Genomic DNA, 20,087 nt, shown 5'->3' on the forward strand with positions numbered 1-20,087 from the left:
ATGAATAATTATGATTGCCTGGTTTTATGATTATATAATCTTCCTCAAAACATTTTCAAGCTTCTAATAGCCTTTTAGATTATTATAAAGAGGGAATACAATTGTAGCAATTATTTTCGAAGACAACGCATGGTGGCGCTGCAGGCTAAGGCGTCAAAAAAATATGCCCGGGAACTGCTCCCAATTTTACATCAGCTCTCCAGCGCAAGCGAAAAGACTGTAATGTAAGCAAAGCTCACAACAAGTCTTCAGAAAATGCTACTCACCGACATTTCCGGACAGGTTACCAACTGGGAGAACCATCACATTCTCGCTCTCATCGCTCCCTAAAATAGAGCTGACCCTTGATCCTGGAAAGGCATTTGTGGAAGTCAAGATGGAGGCCGGAGGGGAGCGTTTTCATCAACAAAGGCAAGTCCTGATTCTCTTTCTTTTGCTGGGAGTGACTTTTGCAGGCTGGGAATCCCGTCGCTATTCCGTGATGGAGGAAATAGAGAGCGGCTCGTTTGTGGCCAACCTTGTCAAGGACTTGGGGCTCGGAGTGGGGGAACTAGCTGCGCGGGAAGCCCGGGTGGTCTCTGAGGATAACGAACCCCGGTTGCAGCTCGATCTGCAGACTGGGAAGTTGACATTAAATGAGAAACTGGACCGGGAGGAGATGTGCGGCGCTACAGATCCATGTGTAATGCATTTTCAAGTGTTACTGAAAAAACCATTGGGAGTATTTCGAGCTGAGCTACTGGTGAGAGACATAAACGATCATGCTCCTGAGTTTCCTGAAAGAGAAATGACTTTGAAAATCCTAGAGAACAGCCCTCCTGGGTCAGTGTTTCCTCTGAAAAATGCTCAGGATTTGGACGTGGGCAACAACAACATCCAAAACTACAGTATCAGTCCCAATTCTTATTTTCATGTGTCCACCCGCAATCGGGGGGATGGTAGGAAATACCCAGAGCTGGTGCTGGACAAAGAGCTTGATCGGGAGAAGCAGGCCTTGCTCAGATTAACCCTCACAGCGCTGGATGGCGGCTCTCCGCCTCGATCTGGTACCACCCAGGTCAGAATCTTGATCTTGGATATCAATGACAACGCCCCTGAGTTTGCGCAGGCCCACTACCAGGTGCAGGTCCCGGAGAACAGCCCCGTAGGCGCCCTAGTTGTCAAAGTTTCTGCCAGAGATTTAGACACTGGGACAAATGGAGAGGTATCATATTCCCTGTTTTATAGTTCTCAGGAGATGAGCCCAACTTTTGAGCTAAACAGCCTTTCGGGAGAAGTTCGACTAATTAAAAAACTCGATTTTGAGACCGTATCCTCATATGATCTGGATATAGATGCATTTGATGGCGGGGGACTTTCTGGAAAATGCTCTGTCTTCATTGAGGTGGTGGATGTTAACGATAACGCCCCAGAACTAACTATTTCATCACTTACCAGCCCCATTCCTGAAAATTCCCCCGAAACAGAAGTGGCCCTGTTTAGGATTAGAGACCGAGACTCAGGGGACAATGGAAAGATGACTTGCTCCATCCAGGATGATCTCCCCTTTATTCTGAAACCATCTGAAGAGAATTTCTACACGCTGGTAACAAATGGGGCGCTAGACAGAGAAAGCAAAGCTGAGTATAATATCACCATTACTGTCACCGACTTGGGGACACCGAGGCTGAAAACCGAGCACAACATAACCGTGCTGGTGTCCGACGTCAACGACAACGCCCCCGCCTTCACCCAGACCTCCTACACCCTGTGGGTCCGCGAGAACAACAGCCCCGCCCTGCACATCGGCAGCGTCAGCGCCGCAGACACAGACGCGGGCGCCAACGCCCAGGTCACCTACTCGCTGCTGCCTCCGCCAGACCCGCACCTGCCCCTCGCCTCCCTCGTGTCCATCAACCCCGACAACGGCCACCTCTTCGCCCTCACGTCCCTGGACTACGAGGCCCTGCGGGCCTTCGAGTTCCGCGTGGGCGCCGCCGACCGCGGCTCGCCCGCGCTCAGCAGCCAGGCGCTGGTGCGCGTGCTCGTGGAGGACGCCAACGACAACGCGCCCTTCGTGCTCTACCCGCTGCAGAACGCCTCGGCGCCCTGCACCGAGCTGGTGCCCAGGGCGGCCGAGCCCGGCTACCTGGTGACCAAGGTGGTGGCGGTGGACGGCGACGCGGGCCAGAACGCCTGGCTGTCGTACCAGCTGCTCAAGGCCACGGAGCCCGGGCTGTTCGGCGTGTGGGCGCACAACGGCGAGGTGCGCACGGCGCGCCTGCTGAGCGAGCGCGACGCGCCCAAGCAGCGGCTGGTGGTGCTGGTCAAGGACAACGGCGAGCCGCCGCTGTCGGCCAGCGTCACGCTGCACGTGCTGCTGGTGGACGGCTTCTCGCAGCCCTACCTGCCGCCCCCGGAAGCGGAAGCGGCGGCCGCGGCGCCGGCCGACCCGCTCACCGTCTACCTGGTGGTGGCCTTGACGTCCGTGTCGTCGCTCTTCCTCTTCTCGGTGCTGGTGTTCGTGGCGGCGCGGCTGTGCAGGAGGGGCGGGGCGGGCTCGGCGGGTCGCTGCCCGGTGCCCGAGGGCCACTTCCCGGGCCACCTGGTGGACGTCAGCGGCACGGGGACCCTGTCCCAGAGCTACCAGTACGAGGTGTGTCTGATGGGAGGAACTGGGACGAATGAGTTCAAATTCTTGAAGCCTGTCTTACCCAGTAGTCTAGAATCAAACTTCGAAAGGAAATCAGAAGGAAGTCCAACCTTCCAGAATCGTTTAGGCATCTGAAACTTCTCCAACTGCGTACATTAGTTTTATCTCTTACACCTTTCCCTTTTTTAACCTGGTAGTAGTAATTCTACTCGTCTTTCTTCTTTTCAAAGTTTTTCATAGTAATGCTAATCTTCGTTTTGTTGGTCTGTTTGCCCTATTAATTTTACAATTATTGTCAGTAAAATTTTATATCAGGAAAGTTCATACTACTGGTTAAATTTTTAGTATTTATTTCTAAATGAAAATATGAAAGCCTCTCAGAATAATAGTAATTCTAACTTTTAAAAGTTCTTTTCTCACTGTATATAACAGGATGTAAAAATGTCTGACTCATTTTATCATGTTTCATTTTTTTTGTTACTGGAAGCTTTTTAAGTTTTTGTTTTTTACACAGCTATGACTTTTCTATAACGCCTCTTCTGTTTGGAATGGAATCAGTTTATGTTTGTGTGCGTGCTAAGCTTTTTAAGCTTTTGTTATTTACACAACTATGCCATTTCTGTAACGCCTCTTCTGTTTGGAATGGAATCGGTTTATATTTGTGTGCTGTACTAAGTCGCTTCAGTCATGTCCCACTCTTCGCGACCCTATGGACTATACCTGCTAGGTTTTTCTGTTACTTATGTCCAATTTTTTCCAAGCTCTGTTTGGATTTTTGTTTTATCAGTAGATAGCAACATGTATAATTTCCTATTTATTTCAAAATCACTCTTGTAATCATTGGACTTTCACTTTAAAATACATGTTATCTCATGAAAGTATATCTTTTTCATCTATTCTTTCTGTTCTAATTTAATGTTGAAGACTTGTAAGTTCTTCCTATTATCTAACTGAAGTTATGATCCTGTTAAGAGTTTAATGATACCCACAATGACTAATGAGTTCTCTTTTTAAAAAAATATTTTTAATTGGAGGATAATTATAATATTGTGTTGATTTCTGCCATACATCAACATGACTCATCAGTAGGTATACATATGTACCCTCCATCATGAAGCTCCCTTCTATCTCCCACCCCCTAGGTTGTCACAGAGCACCGGATTTGGGTTCCCTGCCATCATACAGCAAATTCCCACTGGCTATCTGTTTAACATATGGTAATATATATGTTTCAATGCTACTCTCTCAAATCATGCCACCTTCTTCTTCCCCCACTGTGTCCAAAAGTCTGTTCTTTATGTCTGCATCTCCTTTGCTGTCCTGCCAATAAGTTTATCAATACCATCTTTCCAGATTCTATTTATGTGTGTTAATATATGTTATTTGTTTTTCTGAATTACTTCATTGTATATAATTGTCTCTAGATTTATCCACCTTATTAGACTGACTCAGATGTGTTCCTTTTTGTAGTTGAGTAATATTCCATTGTGTGTATGTACCACGTGTTCTTTATCCATTCATCTGTTGATGGACATCTAGGTTGCTCACATGTCCTGGCTATTGTAATTAGTGCTGCTTTGAACACTGGGATACACGTGTACCTTGAATAAATGTGTCCTTTTCAACTAGGAGTTCTTGTGAATCTGCCTGCAGTGCAGGCAGTGCAGGAGATGCATGTTCAATCCCTGGGTCAGGAAGACCCCCTGGAGGAGGAAATGGCAACCCACTCCAGTATTCTTGCCTGGAAAATTCCATGAGGAGGAGCCTGGCAAGCTACAGACCACAGGATCATAAGGAATCAGACACAACTGAGCACACATGCATACACCATATATTCTTAATGTCAATAGACATGACCAAGCAACACATTGCCTGCCTGCAACTGTCCCTTGCTATTACAAATTCTCAAGTGAGCTCTAAATTCTGCCCCTAGAGGAGCTATTGATGACACAGCATTCCAGTATCTGTTTGTCTTTGGATGATGACATTGTTCTGATTAATAGGTAATTTGAAAGGAAATACACTGTAGAATTAACATTACTTAAGCAAAGAAAACTTAGTAAAGATATGTTGTTGAGGGAGTTGAATGATTTGAAGAAATAATCAACTCTGTTGTCAGGACTCCTCTATCTCCAGGAACCTGGTGTGGTTGGCGGTTAATGGCCCCTTAAAGACACCCACATCCTAATCCCTAGAACCCGTAAATATACTGCTGTATTGCAATAGGAAATTAAGGTTCAGAGGTATTAAGGTTGGTAATCAGTCTTAAAATATGGAGAATATCCTAGATGATTTGGGTGAGCCTGATTTAATCAGTTGAAAGGCCTTAAAAGCAGCTTTGAGTCTTCTTGAGATGAAGAAATTCTGACTGTGGGCAGCAGCTTCAGTTGATGCCCCAGATTTCCAGCCTTTCCTTTTTAATTGCCTCCTCTACAGATTTTGAATTTGCCTAGCCAGCTCACCCAACCAAATAAGTCACTTCCTTGCAATAAATCTCTTAACATGTATCTCCTGCTGCTTGTTTCTCTGAGTGAACCCTGACTGATATGAATTTTGGTTCCTGGAAGTGGAGTCCTGCTGTAACAAATAACTAAAAACATGCAAACTGGTTTGGAATTGAGTAACAAGCATAGGCTGGAAGAATTTTGAAGAGCATGATGGAAAAGTCTTAGATTGCTTTGGACAGACTGGTGGTTGAAATACAAATGTTAATAACTCTGCTAGCAAAGATTCAGAAGGAAGTAAGTTGAGGAAGTATGGTTGAGAAAACATATACTGCCAGGTAGAATACCTAAATCAAAACCTTAGGAGACTTGGTAGTAATATGGATGTTACAGTCACTAATGATGCAAGTCCTCACTAATGATGAGGACTCAGAAAGAAATGAGGAAAATGTTACTGGAAACTGGAGGAAAGGGAATCCTTGCTACATAGTGAATTGTGTCCTGCCTTGGAAATGTGAGAGAAAAAGGACTTGTAATCAATGAACTTGGATATTTAGCTGAAATTTCCAGGCATAGGTTGAAAGTGCAGCCTGATTTCTTCTTGCTGCTTATAGTAAAATGTGAGAAGGATAAAATAGATTGAGGAAAGGACTGTTAAGCAAAAAGGAACCAGAATTTGATGATTTGAGAAATTCTCAGCCTATTCAGATTGTAAAAGATGCTAAAATTAGGAAAGAAAGCCAAGGATGTCATAGGTGTACACTATTTGTATTGGGCATACACACTGAGACAATACTATAATGAGATGAGATCTTTGAGGACCTTACATGTATTTCTTATATGGGGGTGTCTGTAAATCTTTGGGGACCAGAGAGTGGACTATGATAGGGAGAATAATGATCTCACAAACTATCTATGTCCTAATCTCTGGAACCTGTGAATATCTTGTTATGTGGCAAAGGGGAATTTAAATTGCAGATGGATTTAAGGTTGATAATCAGCCGACCTTATAATAAGATTACTCTAAATTATCCAGGTGGGCTTAGAACCACAAGAACCTTTAATAAGTGCAAGTGGGAAGCAGAAAAGTATCAGAGTAGTAGTATGTGAAAAACTCTGAACCAGCTATTACTGAATTTGAAGACAGAAAGGAGCCACCAGTGAGAGAATGCAGATAGCCTCTAGAATCTAGAAAGACAAGAAAATGTATTCTCCCTTGCTTCCAGAAAGGAATATAATTCTACCTTAACTTTAGCCCAGTTTAACTTCAGACCTCCAGAACAGTAAGATAGTAAATTTGTGTCATAATTTGTTAATAGTAGCTATAGAGCTATACAAATGGCTATCAACAGAGCTATTTCCAAGCCTATTTTTCTTTGCCTTCCACTACTACAGGCCAAAATATTCATATTCCCATAATCTCTTGCAGATAGGAATGTCATATCACTCCATTATTGCTAATGATATAAAAGTGTAATTGGGAATTGGACTTAAGGGAAATATTTTTGCAAAGGATAATCTGCTGTGGCATGTTCCTTGGGATTTTTCCCGTTTTCCTTTTTTCTTAATTGGCATTGGTTTTGAGGAGTAAACTTTGAGTTGAAGCAACCAACCTGCAACCATGAGATGAATACCGTAGATCAAAGGTTATATATACCAAGTATGGTAATATGGAAAGCCCCTGAATTTCTTACAGCATTGTCAAGTTACCACAACATCTCTATGCTGCTCCTCCAAGGCTTTATGTTGCACTTTATAAATAAACTCTTCTGTTATTAAACAATTGTAGTCAGGTTTTCTGTTAATTATAGACAAATGCATTCCAAGCTGACACATCTCTTCTCTCCTTCTTGCGAGTAAGGTTGATTCACACAGTTGTCTGATTAGGTCCTAGGTTGTCTGTTTAAGATATATGACATGTTGTCAAAAAAGAAAAAAATACTTTTACCTTCCCTTAAGTGTTATCAAGGGACAGTACTCTAGAGTTTCCATGGCTGACTTTATATCTTCATTTGGTCATCTCTCAATCTGACTAGTAAAAACATACACAAATAATTGAACTTCCTAAGGAATTTTCCTGGCTGGTAGCAACCCTAAAAATTGAGTTTTGGAAAACAGAATGAGAAAGGGACCTGATAAATGCCAGCTATACTTTTAAACCTGCATCAGTGGTGCCTTCTAGATGACTAGAAGTTTATTTATGAAATAAACCAGAACATTTGTTTCCCTCTCAGGCATGGAAGTGGCACAGCCAAAAATTTTATTTAGTAAAATAAATTGACTACATATGTATGAGTCCTGAAAATCTTCATAAGCATATCAGCAATCTATATGTCTTGGTAGAATATGCTTGATGAAAGGATCAGAAATTCCTGAAAACCTTTTCAATATACAGAGATGTGTGTTTTGAGGCTTCAAGGTGTCAGTAGCCACTACTCTTTTCCTGTCTTACTTTACAAGTACTTTATTGGTAAAGTGTATAATTTAAAGGCATCTCCAAAGGCTTCCTACTTACATCTTTATTGACTGATCTGGAATACCTTGAAAAGAGTGTTACTTCCAGTTTATCAGCATAATCATGAAAAATCAATAAAAATATATCATTATACATGATGGAATTACCTCAAAAAGTTTTAGAATTCCTTAGCTTAACCCAGTGTTTGTATATTTGTGTATGTTTGTATATGTGTGCATTTGTGTGTGTGTAATGTATGTGTGTGGCAGGGGTGAGGGGGAGTGGCTTTAGCAGATGGTAGAGATGCTCTGCATGCAGAGATAATATACCAGAGTAACAATCTTTTCCATAGCTTTTTGATAGCTTTTCCACACTGTAAAGATGTTTTTTTCCTTTAATGCATAAATGTATGTAATAGAATTACCATTGAGGAGGGAAGTGTAAACCAGACTTGGTCATTTTTTTCTCCAGTGAGCTCAGGAAACAGTAAAGTTGATATCAAGATGTAATTATATCTTGTAAATGATATCAAGATGGAATTAGGGTGAGGTCAAATTGTTCATGTGTAGGGTTGGATCCTGTCTTTATTTAAAATAGTGATATTTTGTTTCATCATGAATTATTTCATTAAATTTGACTTTTTTGAATATTGAATTAAGTAGTATCTATCTTTACTTCCTAAGTTTTTTGTTGACCCATTAATTTTGCTTCTGAGATGCTTACCTTCCCCTAGCCCTGGTCCTGTTGGTAGTTTCTATCTTGCAAGTTCAAATATCATCACAGCAGTAGTGATGGTGGTCATAGCTGAAATCTGAGTGGTGAGATCTGAATCAAGTCTGTCTCCATTCTGAACTTGAGATAGCAGCAGCAACAGTAGAAGAATGCAAAGATCCTAGGAGATCCGACAAACTGAAGTCCTGCAGACTGGGAACGGAAGAGCACCTGTATGGCTGTGATTCATCAGGCAAATTGTTTATGTTTTTCTTCCAGGTGGCATGCAGTGGTGTGAAAATGGTATCTATTGGCTGATTTCAATTCGCACTGTTGAGAATTTCTGCATCTGTGTTCATAAGGGATATTTGTTTCTCTATATATTTTTTCACAATATCCTCTTTTCAGTTTTAGTTTCAGAGTTATTCCGATCTCATAAAATGAGCTGATAATTCTTATTCCACCTCTCTTGTATGAAAGAGATATTTATTGTTTCTTCTTTATGTATTTGACAGAATTTACCACAGAAGCCATGTGTGGCTAGCATTCTCTTTGTGGGGAAATTCTGAATTGCAAATTCAACTTCTTAAATAAATATGCTGCAATTCCAGTTTTCTATTTCCGCTTGTGTCAGTTGGTAACTCGTGTTTTTTAAACAATTCGTCCATTTTATCTAAGATGGTAATAAATGAAGTTATTGATAATATTCTGTTATTATATTTTCAATATATTTAGGATCTGTAGTGGTGCCCCTCTTTCATTTTTGGATATTGGTAAATATGTTTTCTCTCCTTTTGCCTTTATCAGTATTGCAGTTAGTATAATGATTTTATTAATTGTTTTTTGAAACCAACCTTGTCTTTGTTATTTTCCTATTTCTGTTTCACTGATTTCTACTCATGTGTTTTTCTTTTCTTATACCTACTTTGGGTTTAATTTTCTATTCTTTTTGTAGTTTCTCTGAAAGCTCAGATCATTGACTCTTTCCTAATACATATTAAAATGTAAAAAAATAAAAATTAAAGCTATAAATTTATTGCTATGCATTAAGCTGCATTTCATGAATTTTGATACATTGTGATTTTATTACCATTAAGTTTGAATTTATCATTCCCCTGTTGATTTCTTCTTTGATCTATTGCTTAACTAGAAGTATGACTTAATTTCCAAATATCTGGGCATATTATTTTGGATATCCCAAATAGGTCTGTTTTAGTCTGAGAACTTACTCTGTACAATTTCACTCCTTTAAAATTAATTGAGTTTTGCTGTTTTGTTGTTGTTATCTAACATATGGGTTATCTTGATATGTTTTATATGTATGCTTGAAAGAAATGTGTACTCTATAATTGTGGTGTTTAGTATTTTGTAAATATCAAACCAAATTGCTTTCATAATGTTTAAATATTCTTTATTCTTACCACATTTTCCTACACGTTCTATCAGTTACTAGGAGAAAAATGTTAATTCTTCAATTGTTAATTGTGAATTTGTCTATTCTTTCAGTTCTAGCATTTTTTTAACCTTATGTATTGTGAAGCTTTGTTGTTGGATGTGCACATCATTAGAATTATTTTACCTTCATGATAAATTGACACTAATCATTATGAAATATCTTTTAGTTTCTAGTAATACTTTAAATCTGATATTAGTAGAGTTACCCATATTTCTTATGCTTGGGGTTTGTATAATATATCTATTTTCATCCTTTTGCTTTTATCCTCTCTTTATATTTTAAGTTCATCTTTGGTAAACTATTATGCATAGAGTTGGAACTTGCTTTTTTATCCAGTCTTATCATTTCTGCCTTTTAATAAGATAGTGCATTCTATTTACATCTAATATAATTATTTATATAATTGTGTCTATTCTCCTTTTTTTGTTTGTTTTCTTTTGGCTCAATTTTGTAATTTTTGGTATTCTATTTTATATCCTAAATTGACTTTTTACTTACAATATTTTGGGATAGTATCTCCTCTAAGAATAGGAATGCACAACCTTTACCTATCACAGCCTACCTTGACTTACTGTACGACTTCATCTGTAATGTGAAAAGCTGCCTGGCATGTAATTATCATCATTTTTGCCATAGCACAGATCAGTGCAAGACACAGGAGAGAGATTCAGGAATGCATTTAGTGGAGGATCTCTGTAAATATGGTCAAATTGGAAAATACTTCAGCTAGACCTTGAAATCTACTGTGTGGAAGGTATTTCAGACTGGAGAGATATATAATGAGAGTAATCAATATAGAAAAGTCTTCAGCCTGATTCCAAATTTAAATGTGTACAACAGAACTCATACTAAAGATAAATCCTGTGAATTCACTAGATCTGTGACAGCCTTCATTAATCATTCACTTGTTAAGACACACTGGACACAGTCCTAACAATATAAGGAATGTAGAAAACTTTTCAGCTTTTCTTTGTATTTTAGGACTCATGTGAAAATTCACATTGGAGAAGAGTACTGTGAATATACAAAATGTAGGAAAGCGCTCATTCATTGCACTGCTATATGTAAGAACTCACAGTGGAGACAGGCTTTATATTTACAGAATGTGAAAATGCCTTCCATTTCTTTCATCTCTAAGAAAATGTGAAAACTCTCACTAGAGAAAAATTCTGTGAAGGCAAAAAATGGGGAAAAATCTTCAACTGTCCCTCATTTTTTAGTGGCACATGTGAGAATTCATATTGAAAATATACCCAATGAATGTAAAAGAATATGAGAAAGTTTTATTTCTTCTCCATCCCTTAAAGTACCTATAAGAACTCAAATTGGAAAGAAGTATTATGAATATAAGGAATGTGGGAAAACCTTCACTTATTCTTTTTTTTTTAAATAGCTTAGACAAAGGCACTTTAGTTGACATATACAAATTTCAAAACTACATTTTTTGTAAGAAAAGAACAATAATTAAGTATAGTCTTCACAAACAAGTTTCCCAGTAAATTCCAGGGAACTTTAGATCCCTGTTTACTAAGACACATTGTCTATCATTCTCCTGGGCAAATTGTTTAACATTCACTAATTTTTAAAAAGACCCAGAGCAGATAGTAATCCCCTCCTTTCACTCCATGTTGGATTTTCACTAAACCTGAGTGAATCACCTAATGAAAATGATAAAAGACACTGCTTTACTCTCATACCCTCTGCCTTCCCATCTTGTTCCCTTTTATCTTTAGTCCTACTAATAGAAGATCTATATGTAAAAGCTCATTCAAAATTATTTATTGGCAGAAAAGAATTATTTAAGTCATAAACCTAAATAACTCAGAAGATGTAAAGAAGACCAGTACAGCTTGTATTTTTGTCTTCATGCTTTCCCTAGCCTTGCTGCAATTTGAGAAGGGAATTCTGTCCTTTGTGTCATTCTGGTGCCTGCCCTTAATTAGATATCCTTCATTTGTTGATTCTTCCTGAGGCATACAGCACGGGACAGTTTTCCAACTCAGACCTTCACTTATTCTTCAAAGATTATTTGACAAGTGAGAAAACACTAGAAATGAGTTCTATACATGTAAGGAATGCACAACTCCCTTCCTCTTTTAATTAACTATATGAGGACCAATATTGAGGAGAGGCCCTATAATTGTAGACACTGTGATGTTCTTTTATTCTTCACATTTTACTGTACATGGGATAACATAAATTGGAGTGAAACTGTGAATATATGAAATGCAGGAGTGCCTTCATCTGTTCTCATCATTTAGGAAATTTGTGAGAACTCATACTGAAGAGAACTCTAAATAGTATTTGAAGTGCAGGAAAATCTTAATTTGTATCTAATTCTTGCAAAACAATGTGAATCCTAACACTTTAGTGCATACATAAGAACACATAAGAGAAACCATGCCAGTGTGAAGAGTGTGGGAAAACCTTCAGGTTTTTCTCATCCTTTAGTCATCAAGTGAGAACTCATACTGGGAGACAGGAATTTGAAGAATATGGAAAATTCTTTCATTTTCCCTAATACTCCAAAAATATGTGAAAACTCTCACTGGAGAGAAAACCCTATGAATGTGGGAAAACCTTCAGGTGCAGCTCTTCTTTGTTATGCATAAAGAAATTAATACCTGAAGAGAAATCTTTAATATGCTGCAAATAGGGAAATGCTTGTGTCTCTCTCATCTTTGAAGTGGTACCCTAGCTTGTAATTTATAGTTTTTATTTGCTAATATAAACCACTATGTTAATAATGCTCCTAGTACCCTTTCAGTTATTTCATATAACTTTCAATGTGTATTACTTTCATTGTGATTCGCATATGTGTACTGTGTCATTTCCACTGTGCCATCTCAGACTGAAGTTAAATGTATGTTTTAATATGCAAGTAAGTGTATTTGGAATTAGTTTTGTTATTGTTTCTAATTACTTTCCACTATATGCAATGCATGTGGTCCTTATGATACTGACTTTGGTACTTACTGGAATTTTCTTTCTGCCCTACTATGACAGATCCTGGTATTTGCCTACTGATATATATTCTACCCTTCTTCCTTACTATGCAAACAGAAAATTTCAGGTTATTGACCTTTAATGTAGAGAGATGTATCTTTAGCATTTTTGTGGCTAGTATAGTAGGTAGCATTTGTTTTGGTTAATAAGTAGTTGATGTAAATAAAAAATGTTCAAAGTTATCAAAAAAGGATGGTTTCATCAGACTTGGTAATTTAACCTTTTGTACTTTGCTCCTCTTTTAAATTGGACACAACAATTCACGATGAAAAGAGAGAACTTGGAACCATGAGAATAAAAGCTAGGGGATTTGATTGTGCTGGATTATGTTATATGAGGCTTAGAACTACCTTTTCTAGAATACCCTTTGCTGAATGGTTAGTATTGGATAAGAGAGGAACCTCCTGAGATTTGAAATGCAAAAATGAAGAAGCCATTAATCTCAGAATGATGTGGATGTAACAGATTGACAGATCCAAAACTGTTCAGAAGTTCCAAACTTCAAGCTTATCTTTCTGACTACTGTCTTTGTTGAATGATGTCAACCCTGAGCCAATCACAAGCACTTCAGTCCCCTCAGAGGTAGTGGTGTCCACAAGCATCTCCATGAGTCACCTTTTATGGTCCTACTTTGGTAGATAGACATGCACAGCTGTTTGAATTTCCTTGCAAACTCAAATCTGTCCTTTCATACCACTATTTAAAGATATTGTGTTTAAAGATTCTCCAATCCTCTGATTACTTTTTCTCCACATTTGTGAAAGGTCTAATTTCTCTCTAATGAGCATATAGTTATAATACTTCCAGTGGGTCTGTTTTCCTGAGTCATAAAATGTTACAGCAAAAGCAAGCAAATAAACAAATGAGTAACTTCTATTATTATTGCAACTGGTGAGTGGCTATCCTTGTTACCTATTTCTGGACTCTTCCAGGAAAGAAATAAGCACCTTGCTGATTCGTGAAGCATGTTGTAGGAATTTTGTCTTAGTCAAAACTAAATGAAAGAGCTTCCCCAGTGGCTCAGTGGTAAAGAATATGCCTGCCAATGCAGGAGACACAGGTTTGATCCCTGGTCCGGGAGGATCCCACATGCTGCAGAGCATCTAAGCCTATGTGCCAAAACTATTGAATCTGTGCTCTAGAGTCTGGGAGCCACTACTACTGAGCCCATGTGCCAGAGCTACTGAAGTCTGAGCACTTGAGAGCCTGTAGTCCACAACAAGAGAAGCCATCTCAATGAGAAGCCTGCACACGACAATGAAGAGTAGCCCCTTTCTTACCACAACCAGGGAAAAGTCTGTGCAGCAACAAAGACCCTGCACAGCCATAAATAAATCTTTAAAAAAAAAACTTCAAAACTGAATGAAATTCCTGAATGACACAGTATCATTAAATTAAAATTATTAATCAACATAATTCACCATATTAACAAAATGAAGAACATATATATGATTATCTCAATAAATGCATAGAAAGTCCTTGAAGAATACAAAATATATTTTATGAAACTTTCAAGACACTAGAGGATGGGAACACCCTTACTATTATTAAAAAATAAAACTACAAAAATCGTAAAACTAACATCATACTTACTGGTAAGATATTGAATGCTTCCTCATAATATTAAGAGACAAAGCCAGAAAGTTCTCACTCTTTCTGTTCAACATTATTTTGTTTAAATATTTATTTACTTATTTGTCTGTACTAGGTCTTAGTTTTGGCTCTCCAGATCTTTGATCTTCATTGTAGCATGTGGGATCTTTAGTTGTGGCATGCAAACTCTTACTTATGACATGTGGGATCTAACTCCCTGACCAGGGATCCAACCTGGACCCCTTGCATTGGGAGTGCAGAGTCTTAGCCACAGGACCACCAGGGAAATACCCTGTGGGACGTCTATACAAGAAACAACAGATAGATAATTTTATGGCAGGAGCAGAGAGGAGCTAAACTGTGTTAGGACATCAAGAGGTCATACATTTCCCATCCTTGGGGCAAGGGAGACACTACACATACACAAAAGGCTTCACAGGGTCAAAAAGGCAGGGAATGTAGACCATCGTAAGTCTTCCTATCCCCATCCCATATGCCTTTGCCATGAAATCCATCTTGACTGAGGGATGTGTGTGTACCTAGAGGAAGGTCCTGAGACAGATTAACCAGAGGGTTCAAAACAAGACGACTGGCCAAGAAGGGGACAAAGCCCCAGAAGATTGCCCCCTAATAAAGGATTTAAACTTTCCAAAGGCACTACTCTAGCACTTTCTCGCAGGGCTTGCCCGTGTGTCTTTATGCATCTATTCTGCTTTTCTAGTAAATACTTTACTTTCCTCTATATCTTCTGTCTCCTTGTCTGATTCTTCCTTTCAAGACAAGGGCTGGGGACTTATATTCTATCCGCTGGCCCCTGTGGTCTAGCAGTGAAGATTCCTGGTTTCCACCCAGGTGACCAGGGTTCAATTCTGGCTGGAAATTAAGTTCTCTCTCTTCCAACTGCTGCTTACTGCAACCTAATGCTCACTGCTGTGTGTGTGTGTCCAAAATCATTCTGAGTATTTGCATCTACCACCAGGTAAGTGAAGTCCAAGCCAGAACCAGTGTCTACTCCTGTCAGGATCCATTTGTATCACCACAGGGATATCAGTATCAGTCAGCTGTGTCCAAGAGTCTTCCCACCAGTAAGTTGGCCACACAGCTATCTGCAGTGTCAGTGTATTTTGTTGGCAGATAGAACACTTCTTGCAGCTTCCCAGGTGGCACTAGTGGTAAAGAACCCGCCTGCCAATGAAGGAGACACAAGAGACTCGGGTTCAATCCCTGGGTCAGGAAGATCCCCTGGAGAAGGGAATGTCAACCGACTCCAGTATTCTTGCCTGGAGAATTCCATGAACAGAGGAGCCAGGTGGGCTACAGTCCATGGGGTCACAAAGAGTTGGACACAACTGAGTGACTTTCACTTTCACTTGTTTGCCAATACTAGGTAGGGGAAATGTTCCCCAGTCAGATTCAGTATCCATCTCCCACAAGCTGGTTAAAAAAAAAAAAAAAAAAAAGCCTATTCATATAAAGCCTATTCAAGCATACTGAGTCTCCTACAAGTTTTACAGTAATTCCAACAACTCATATGTTCCTAACTGTAACCTCGATTAGGACTTCATCCACAGGTTTTGATTTTACAGTACTAGGTAGGGGAAGTGTTCACTCTGCCAAACATAATATGCACTCCCATAAAACATTCAGGTAAAACTGACACACTCTTTACATAATTCTAACTTTCATAATCCTATCAATGATTATTAGGTCATCTTTTAAAAAGCAGAGACATTACTTTGCCAACAAAGGTCCATCTAGTCAAGGCTATGGTTTTTCCAGTGGTCATGTATGGATGTGAGGGTTGGACTGTGAAGAAAGCTGAGCGCCAAAAAATTGATGCTTTTGAACTGTGATGTTGGAGAAGACTCTTGAGAGTCTCTTGGACTGCAAGGAGATTCAACCAGTCCATCCTAAAGGAGATCAGTCCTGGGTATTCATTGGAAGGACTGATGCTGAAGCTGAAACTCCAATACTTTGGGCAGCTGATGTGAAGAGTTGACTCATTGGAAAACACCCTGATGCTGGGAGAGATTGAAGGCAGGAGGAGAAGGGGATGACAGAGGATGAGATGGCTGGATGGCATCACCGACTTGATGGACATGTGTCTGAGTAAACTCCGGGAGTTGATGATGGACAGGAAGGCCTGGCGTGCTGTGATTCATGGGGTCGCAGAGTCGGACACAACTGAGCGACTGAACTGAACTGAACTGAATCTAATTGTAGCCTGGGTTAGGGCTTCACCAATGAGCTTTGGTACCACAGTTGAGTCCTGGGAAACCTCTCTTTTCTGGCCCCTGACCATTTTACCCTCTCCAGTGCAAAGTCTTTGGGTCCCCAGTGAGGGGTTCAGACAAGGGACCCTGGCCCTTTGTAAATCTGCCTGCCCACTGCTCGGGTTTTTCATTGTAATTTATACTTTTTGACTTTTAAGTTTTTTCCAAATGGGTAGAGTGGACTCGTTTGGGGCCCTTTAATGTTGGGAGGGTATCCAACATTAAAAGAGATCCAAATGGTGTATCCCTTTGGCCCACCCACCCCTAGGTTGTGCCATATTAAAGCTTTTGTTTTAACCCCATCAATGTTGATTTTATTCACTCATTTTTAAATAATCAACTAAGGATTCCTATTCTACTATAATGAGTCCTGTGACTCTCCTCTGTTTCTTCTTTGTTTTGCTACTGTCAATATTCACTTTACTCATCTTACTACTCCAGTTCAGTTCAGTTCAGTTGCTCAGTCATGTCCGACTCTGCGACCCCACGAACCACAGCACGCCAGGCCTCCCTGTCCATCACCAACTCCCGGAGTTCACCCAAACCCATGTCCATTGAGTCAGTGATGCCATCCAGCCATCTCATCCTCTGTTATCCCCTTCTCCTCCTGCCCTTAATCTTTCCCAGGATCAGTGTCTTTTCCAGTGAGTCAGCTCTTCACATCAGATGCCCAAAGTACTGGAGTTTCAGCTTCAACATCAGTCCTACCAATGAACACCCAGGACTGATCTCCTTTAGGATGGACTGGTTGGATCTCCTTGCAGTCCAAGAGACTCTCAAGAGTCTTCTCCAACACCACAGTTCAAAAGCATCAATTCTTTGGCACTCAGTTTTCTTTATAGTTCAAATCTCACATCCATACATGACACTGGAAAAACCACAGCCTTGACTAGATGGACCTTTGTTGGCAAAGTAATGTCTCTGCTTTTCAATATGCTGTCTAGGTTGGTCATAACTTTCCTTACTACTTAGTAACTATTTAAAATGTCCTACCTTGTTGGGAACAGTCATGTGACTCCCCACCTTGGCCTCATACATTCTCTTGTTAATTAACTTAATTTCTTATTAGCATCTGTAAGATTCAGTGAGGGGACGATGAAATAGCAAATTTTATAAGGTTTCCTGAACTGTTTTTTGCAACGACAGGATTGTTGGACCCTAAAGAAGGCTGGGCCTCAAAGAATTGATGTTTTCAAACTATGGTGCTAGAGAAGCCTCTTGAGAGTCCCTTATAGACAGCAAGGAGATCAAACCAGTCAATCCTAAAGGAAATAAACTCTGAATATTCATTGGAAGGACAGATGCTGAAGCTCCAATACTTTGGCCACCTGATACCAGGTGCCAACTCATTGGCAAAGACCCTGAGGCTGGGAAAGATTGAGGGCAGGAGAAGAAGAGGGCAACAGAGGATGAGATGGTTGGATGGCATCACCGATTCAATGGACAAGATTGTGGGCAAACTCCAGGTGATGATGAGCGACAGGGAGGCCTGGCGTGCTGCAGTTCATGGGGTGGCAAACAGTTGGACATGACTTGGTGACAGAACCACCACCACCACCACCACCATAAAGACATAATAACTCTAAATGTGTAATGCACTTATTGACTGAACAACAATAGGATTACAGGGGATGCCCATGTGAAGGGGTCCCTTTAACCAGAGAGTTTACCATGACCTGGGTAATGGGCATATTCAGCGGGTGTATAGCCTACTCATTAAAAGGCTAGTCCCACACAGCTTGCATATGAAGCATATCAGCTGCCTCACCTGAAGTTTTCCACTCGGCATTCACAGGGGGAGACAAACCATCCCCCATCTCAGGATAAACAGACCTTAGAGTGGCTTTTATCCAGTCCATCAGGCTGGCTGTTCCCCCAGGAATAACCTCCTGTGTATCTGGATCACATATAATCATCTGTGATAGTTCCGTAGTGATGTGTGGGCCCTGTATCAATACAAACATGCTTTCCTATTTTGCAGCACTCAAAACCAAAGACACAGCCCCCAAACTAGTTACTCCCGCAATTTATTTCAGTGAATATTCTTCAGGAACTTGATGGTCTACAGAATCAAACAATTCCTTCACACTATAATCCTGGTGTCAGAAGCGTCTTGGTTTTGTGCTTTCCACATGTTTACTGGGGGACTCATCTTTCAGTGTCATATCTTTTTTTTCTTTGATACAGTTCATGAGGGTATCATGGCAAGTATACTGGGGTGGTTTGCCATTCCCTCCTCCAGTGAATCATGTTTTGTCAGAATTCTCCATTATAACTCGTCCGTCTTGGGTGGCCCTACACAGCATGGCTCGTAGCTTCATTGAGTTTCACAAGCCCCTTTGCCACAACAATGCAGTTCTGCCATGAAGGCAGAACGCCAAAGAATTGATGGCTTCAAACTGTGGTGCTGGAGAAGACTCCTGAAAGTTCCTTGGACAGCAAGGCGATCAAACCAGTCAATCTTAAGGGAAATCAACCCTGAATACTCGTTGGAAGGACTGATGCTGAAACTGAAACTCCAGTATTTTGGTCATCTGATGAGAACAGCCAACTCATTGGAAAAGTTTCTGAAGCTGGGGAAGATTGAGGTCAGAAGAAGAAGAGGACATCAGAGGATGAGATGGCTGGATGGCATGACCAATGCAAAGGACATGCACTTGGGCAAACCTTGGAAATGGTGAGGGACAGGGAAGCCTGGTGTGCTGCAGTCCATGGAGTTGCAAAGAGTTGGACACAACTGGGCGGCTAAAAAAGAACATGTTTACTACCTTCTTGGTAACTAGAGGTCTTAGGGGACTTTCTGTTGTCCCTGCACAATTTTTTACCTTGGGGGCAGCTTTGAGGCTAGCGGCCCAAGTTCAAACTTGCTGAAATCTGAGTTTGGACCAGCATCAAGGTCTAAGCCAGCATTATCTTTTACTTTTAGTTTAGCTATTACAGATAACAATAACCAAGGAATTATATGTTTAGTATGCCTCTTGTTATTATGCACTTCCTTATATACCCAGTGATTCCACTCCTCAGGATTTGGATCCATCTCTAAATACCTTTGGTAACTTTTACCTTTCTGACTGACTACAGCAAACTGCTGCTCATACCATGGGTGACCATGTGACTCGGGAATCAAAGGGTCTTCATTCTCTGCCCTTCATGCTTTCTCTTCCCAAACCACATGTTTCCATGAGCCAGGGCTAACCTAGCAAATCCCACTTCATTGACACCAACTCTTTTGTGTTCTGAGCACCCAGTTTCAATGTGGGAAGAGGGGGGTTTTCTCCACACCTCAAACAAGCAATGTTCCAACACCAGCTGTCAAGTCATTTCTGACACTATCTCCCCTGATAGAGCATTATATTCCACAGGTTGAGAGTTCTTACCCTCTAATCACATGGTTGGTTTACCTGGCAACCAGTGCCTACCCATAGGTGCTGGTTAAAAGTTTTGCCGAAAGAACACAGTGGTCATCGGAAAACCCTCTTCCAACAGTACGAGAGATGACTCTACACATGGACATCAC

General features: G+C 40.4%; 1 protein-coding gene across 1 annotated transcript; it reads left to right on the plus strand.

Moving 5' to 3' along the window:
• Nucleotides 1-165: 165 nt before the first annotated feature.
• Nucleotides 166-7,366, plus strand: LOC136156212 (protocadherin beta-15-like). Its single transcript, XM_065918736.1, has one exon. It carries the CDS (start codon nt 377-379, stop codon nt 2,765-2,767), a length of 2,391 nt encoding a protein of 796 aa, XP_065774808.1. The 5' UTR covers nt 166-376; the 3' UTR covers nt 2,768-7,366.
• The last annotated feature ends 12,721 nt before the right edge of the window (nt 7,367-20,087 follow it).

Source organism: Muntiacus reevesi, chromosome 1 (genome assembly GCF_963930625.1).
Source record: "Muntiacus reevesi chromosome 1, mMunRee1.1, whole genome shotgun sequence".
NCBI classification, from domain to species: Eukaryota; Metazoa; Chordata; class Mammalia; order Artiodactyla; family Cervidae; genus Muntiacus; species Muntiacus reevesi.

What these genes read in the sequence shown, in the direction of transcription:
- LOC136156212 (XM_065918736.1), top strand. Translation starts at nt 377, where the DNA reads ATGGAGGCCGGAGGGGAGCGTTTTCATCAACAAAGGCAAGTCCTGATT.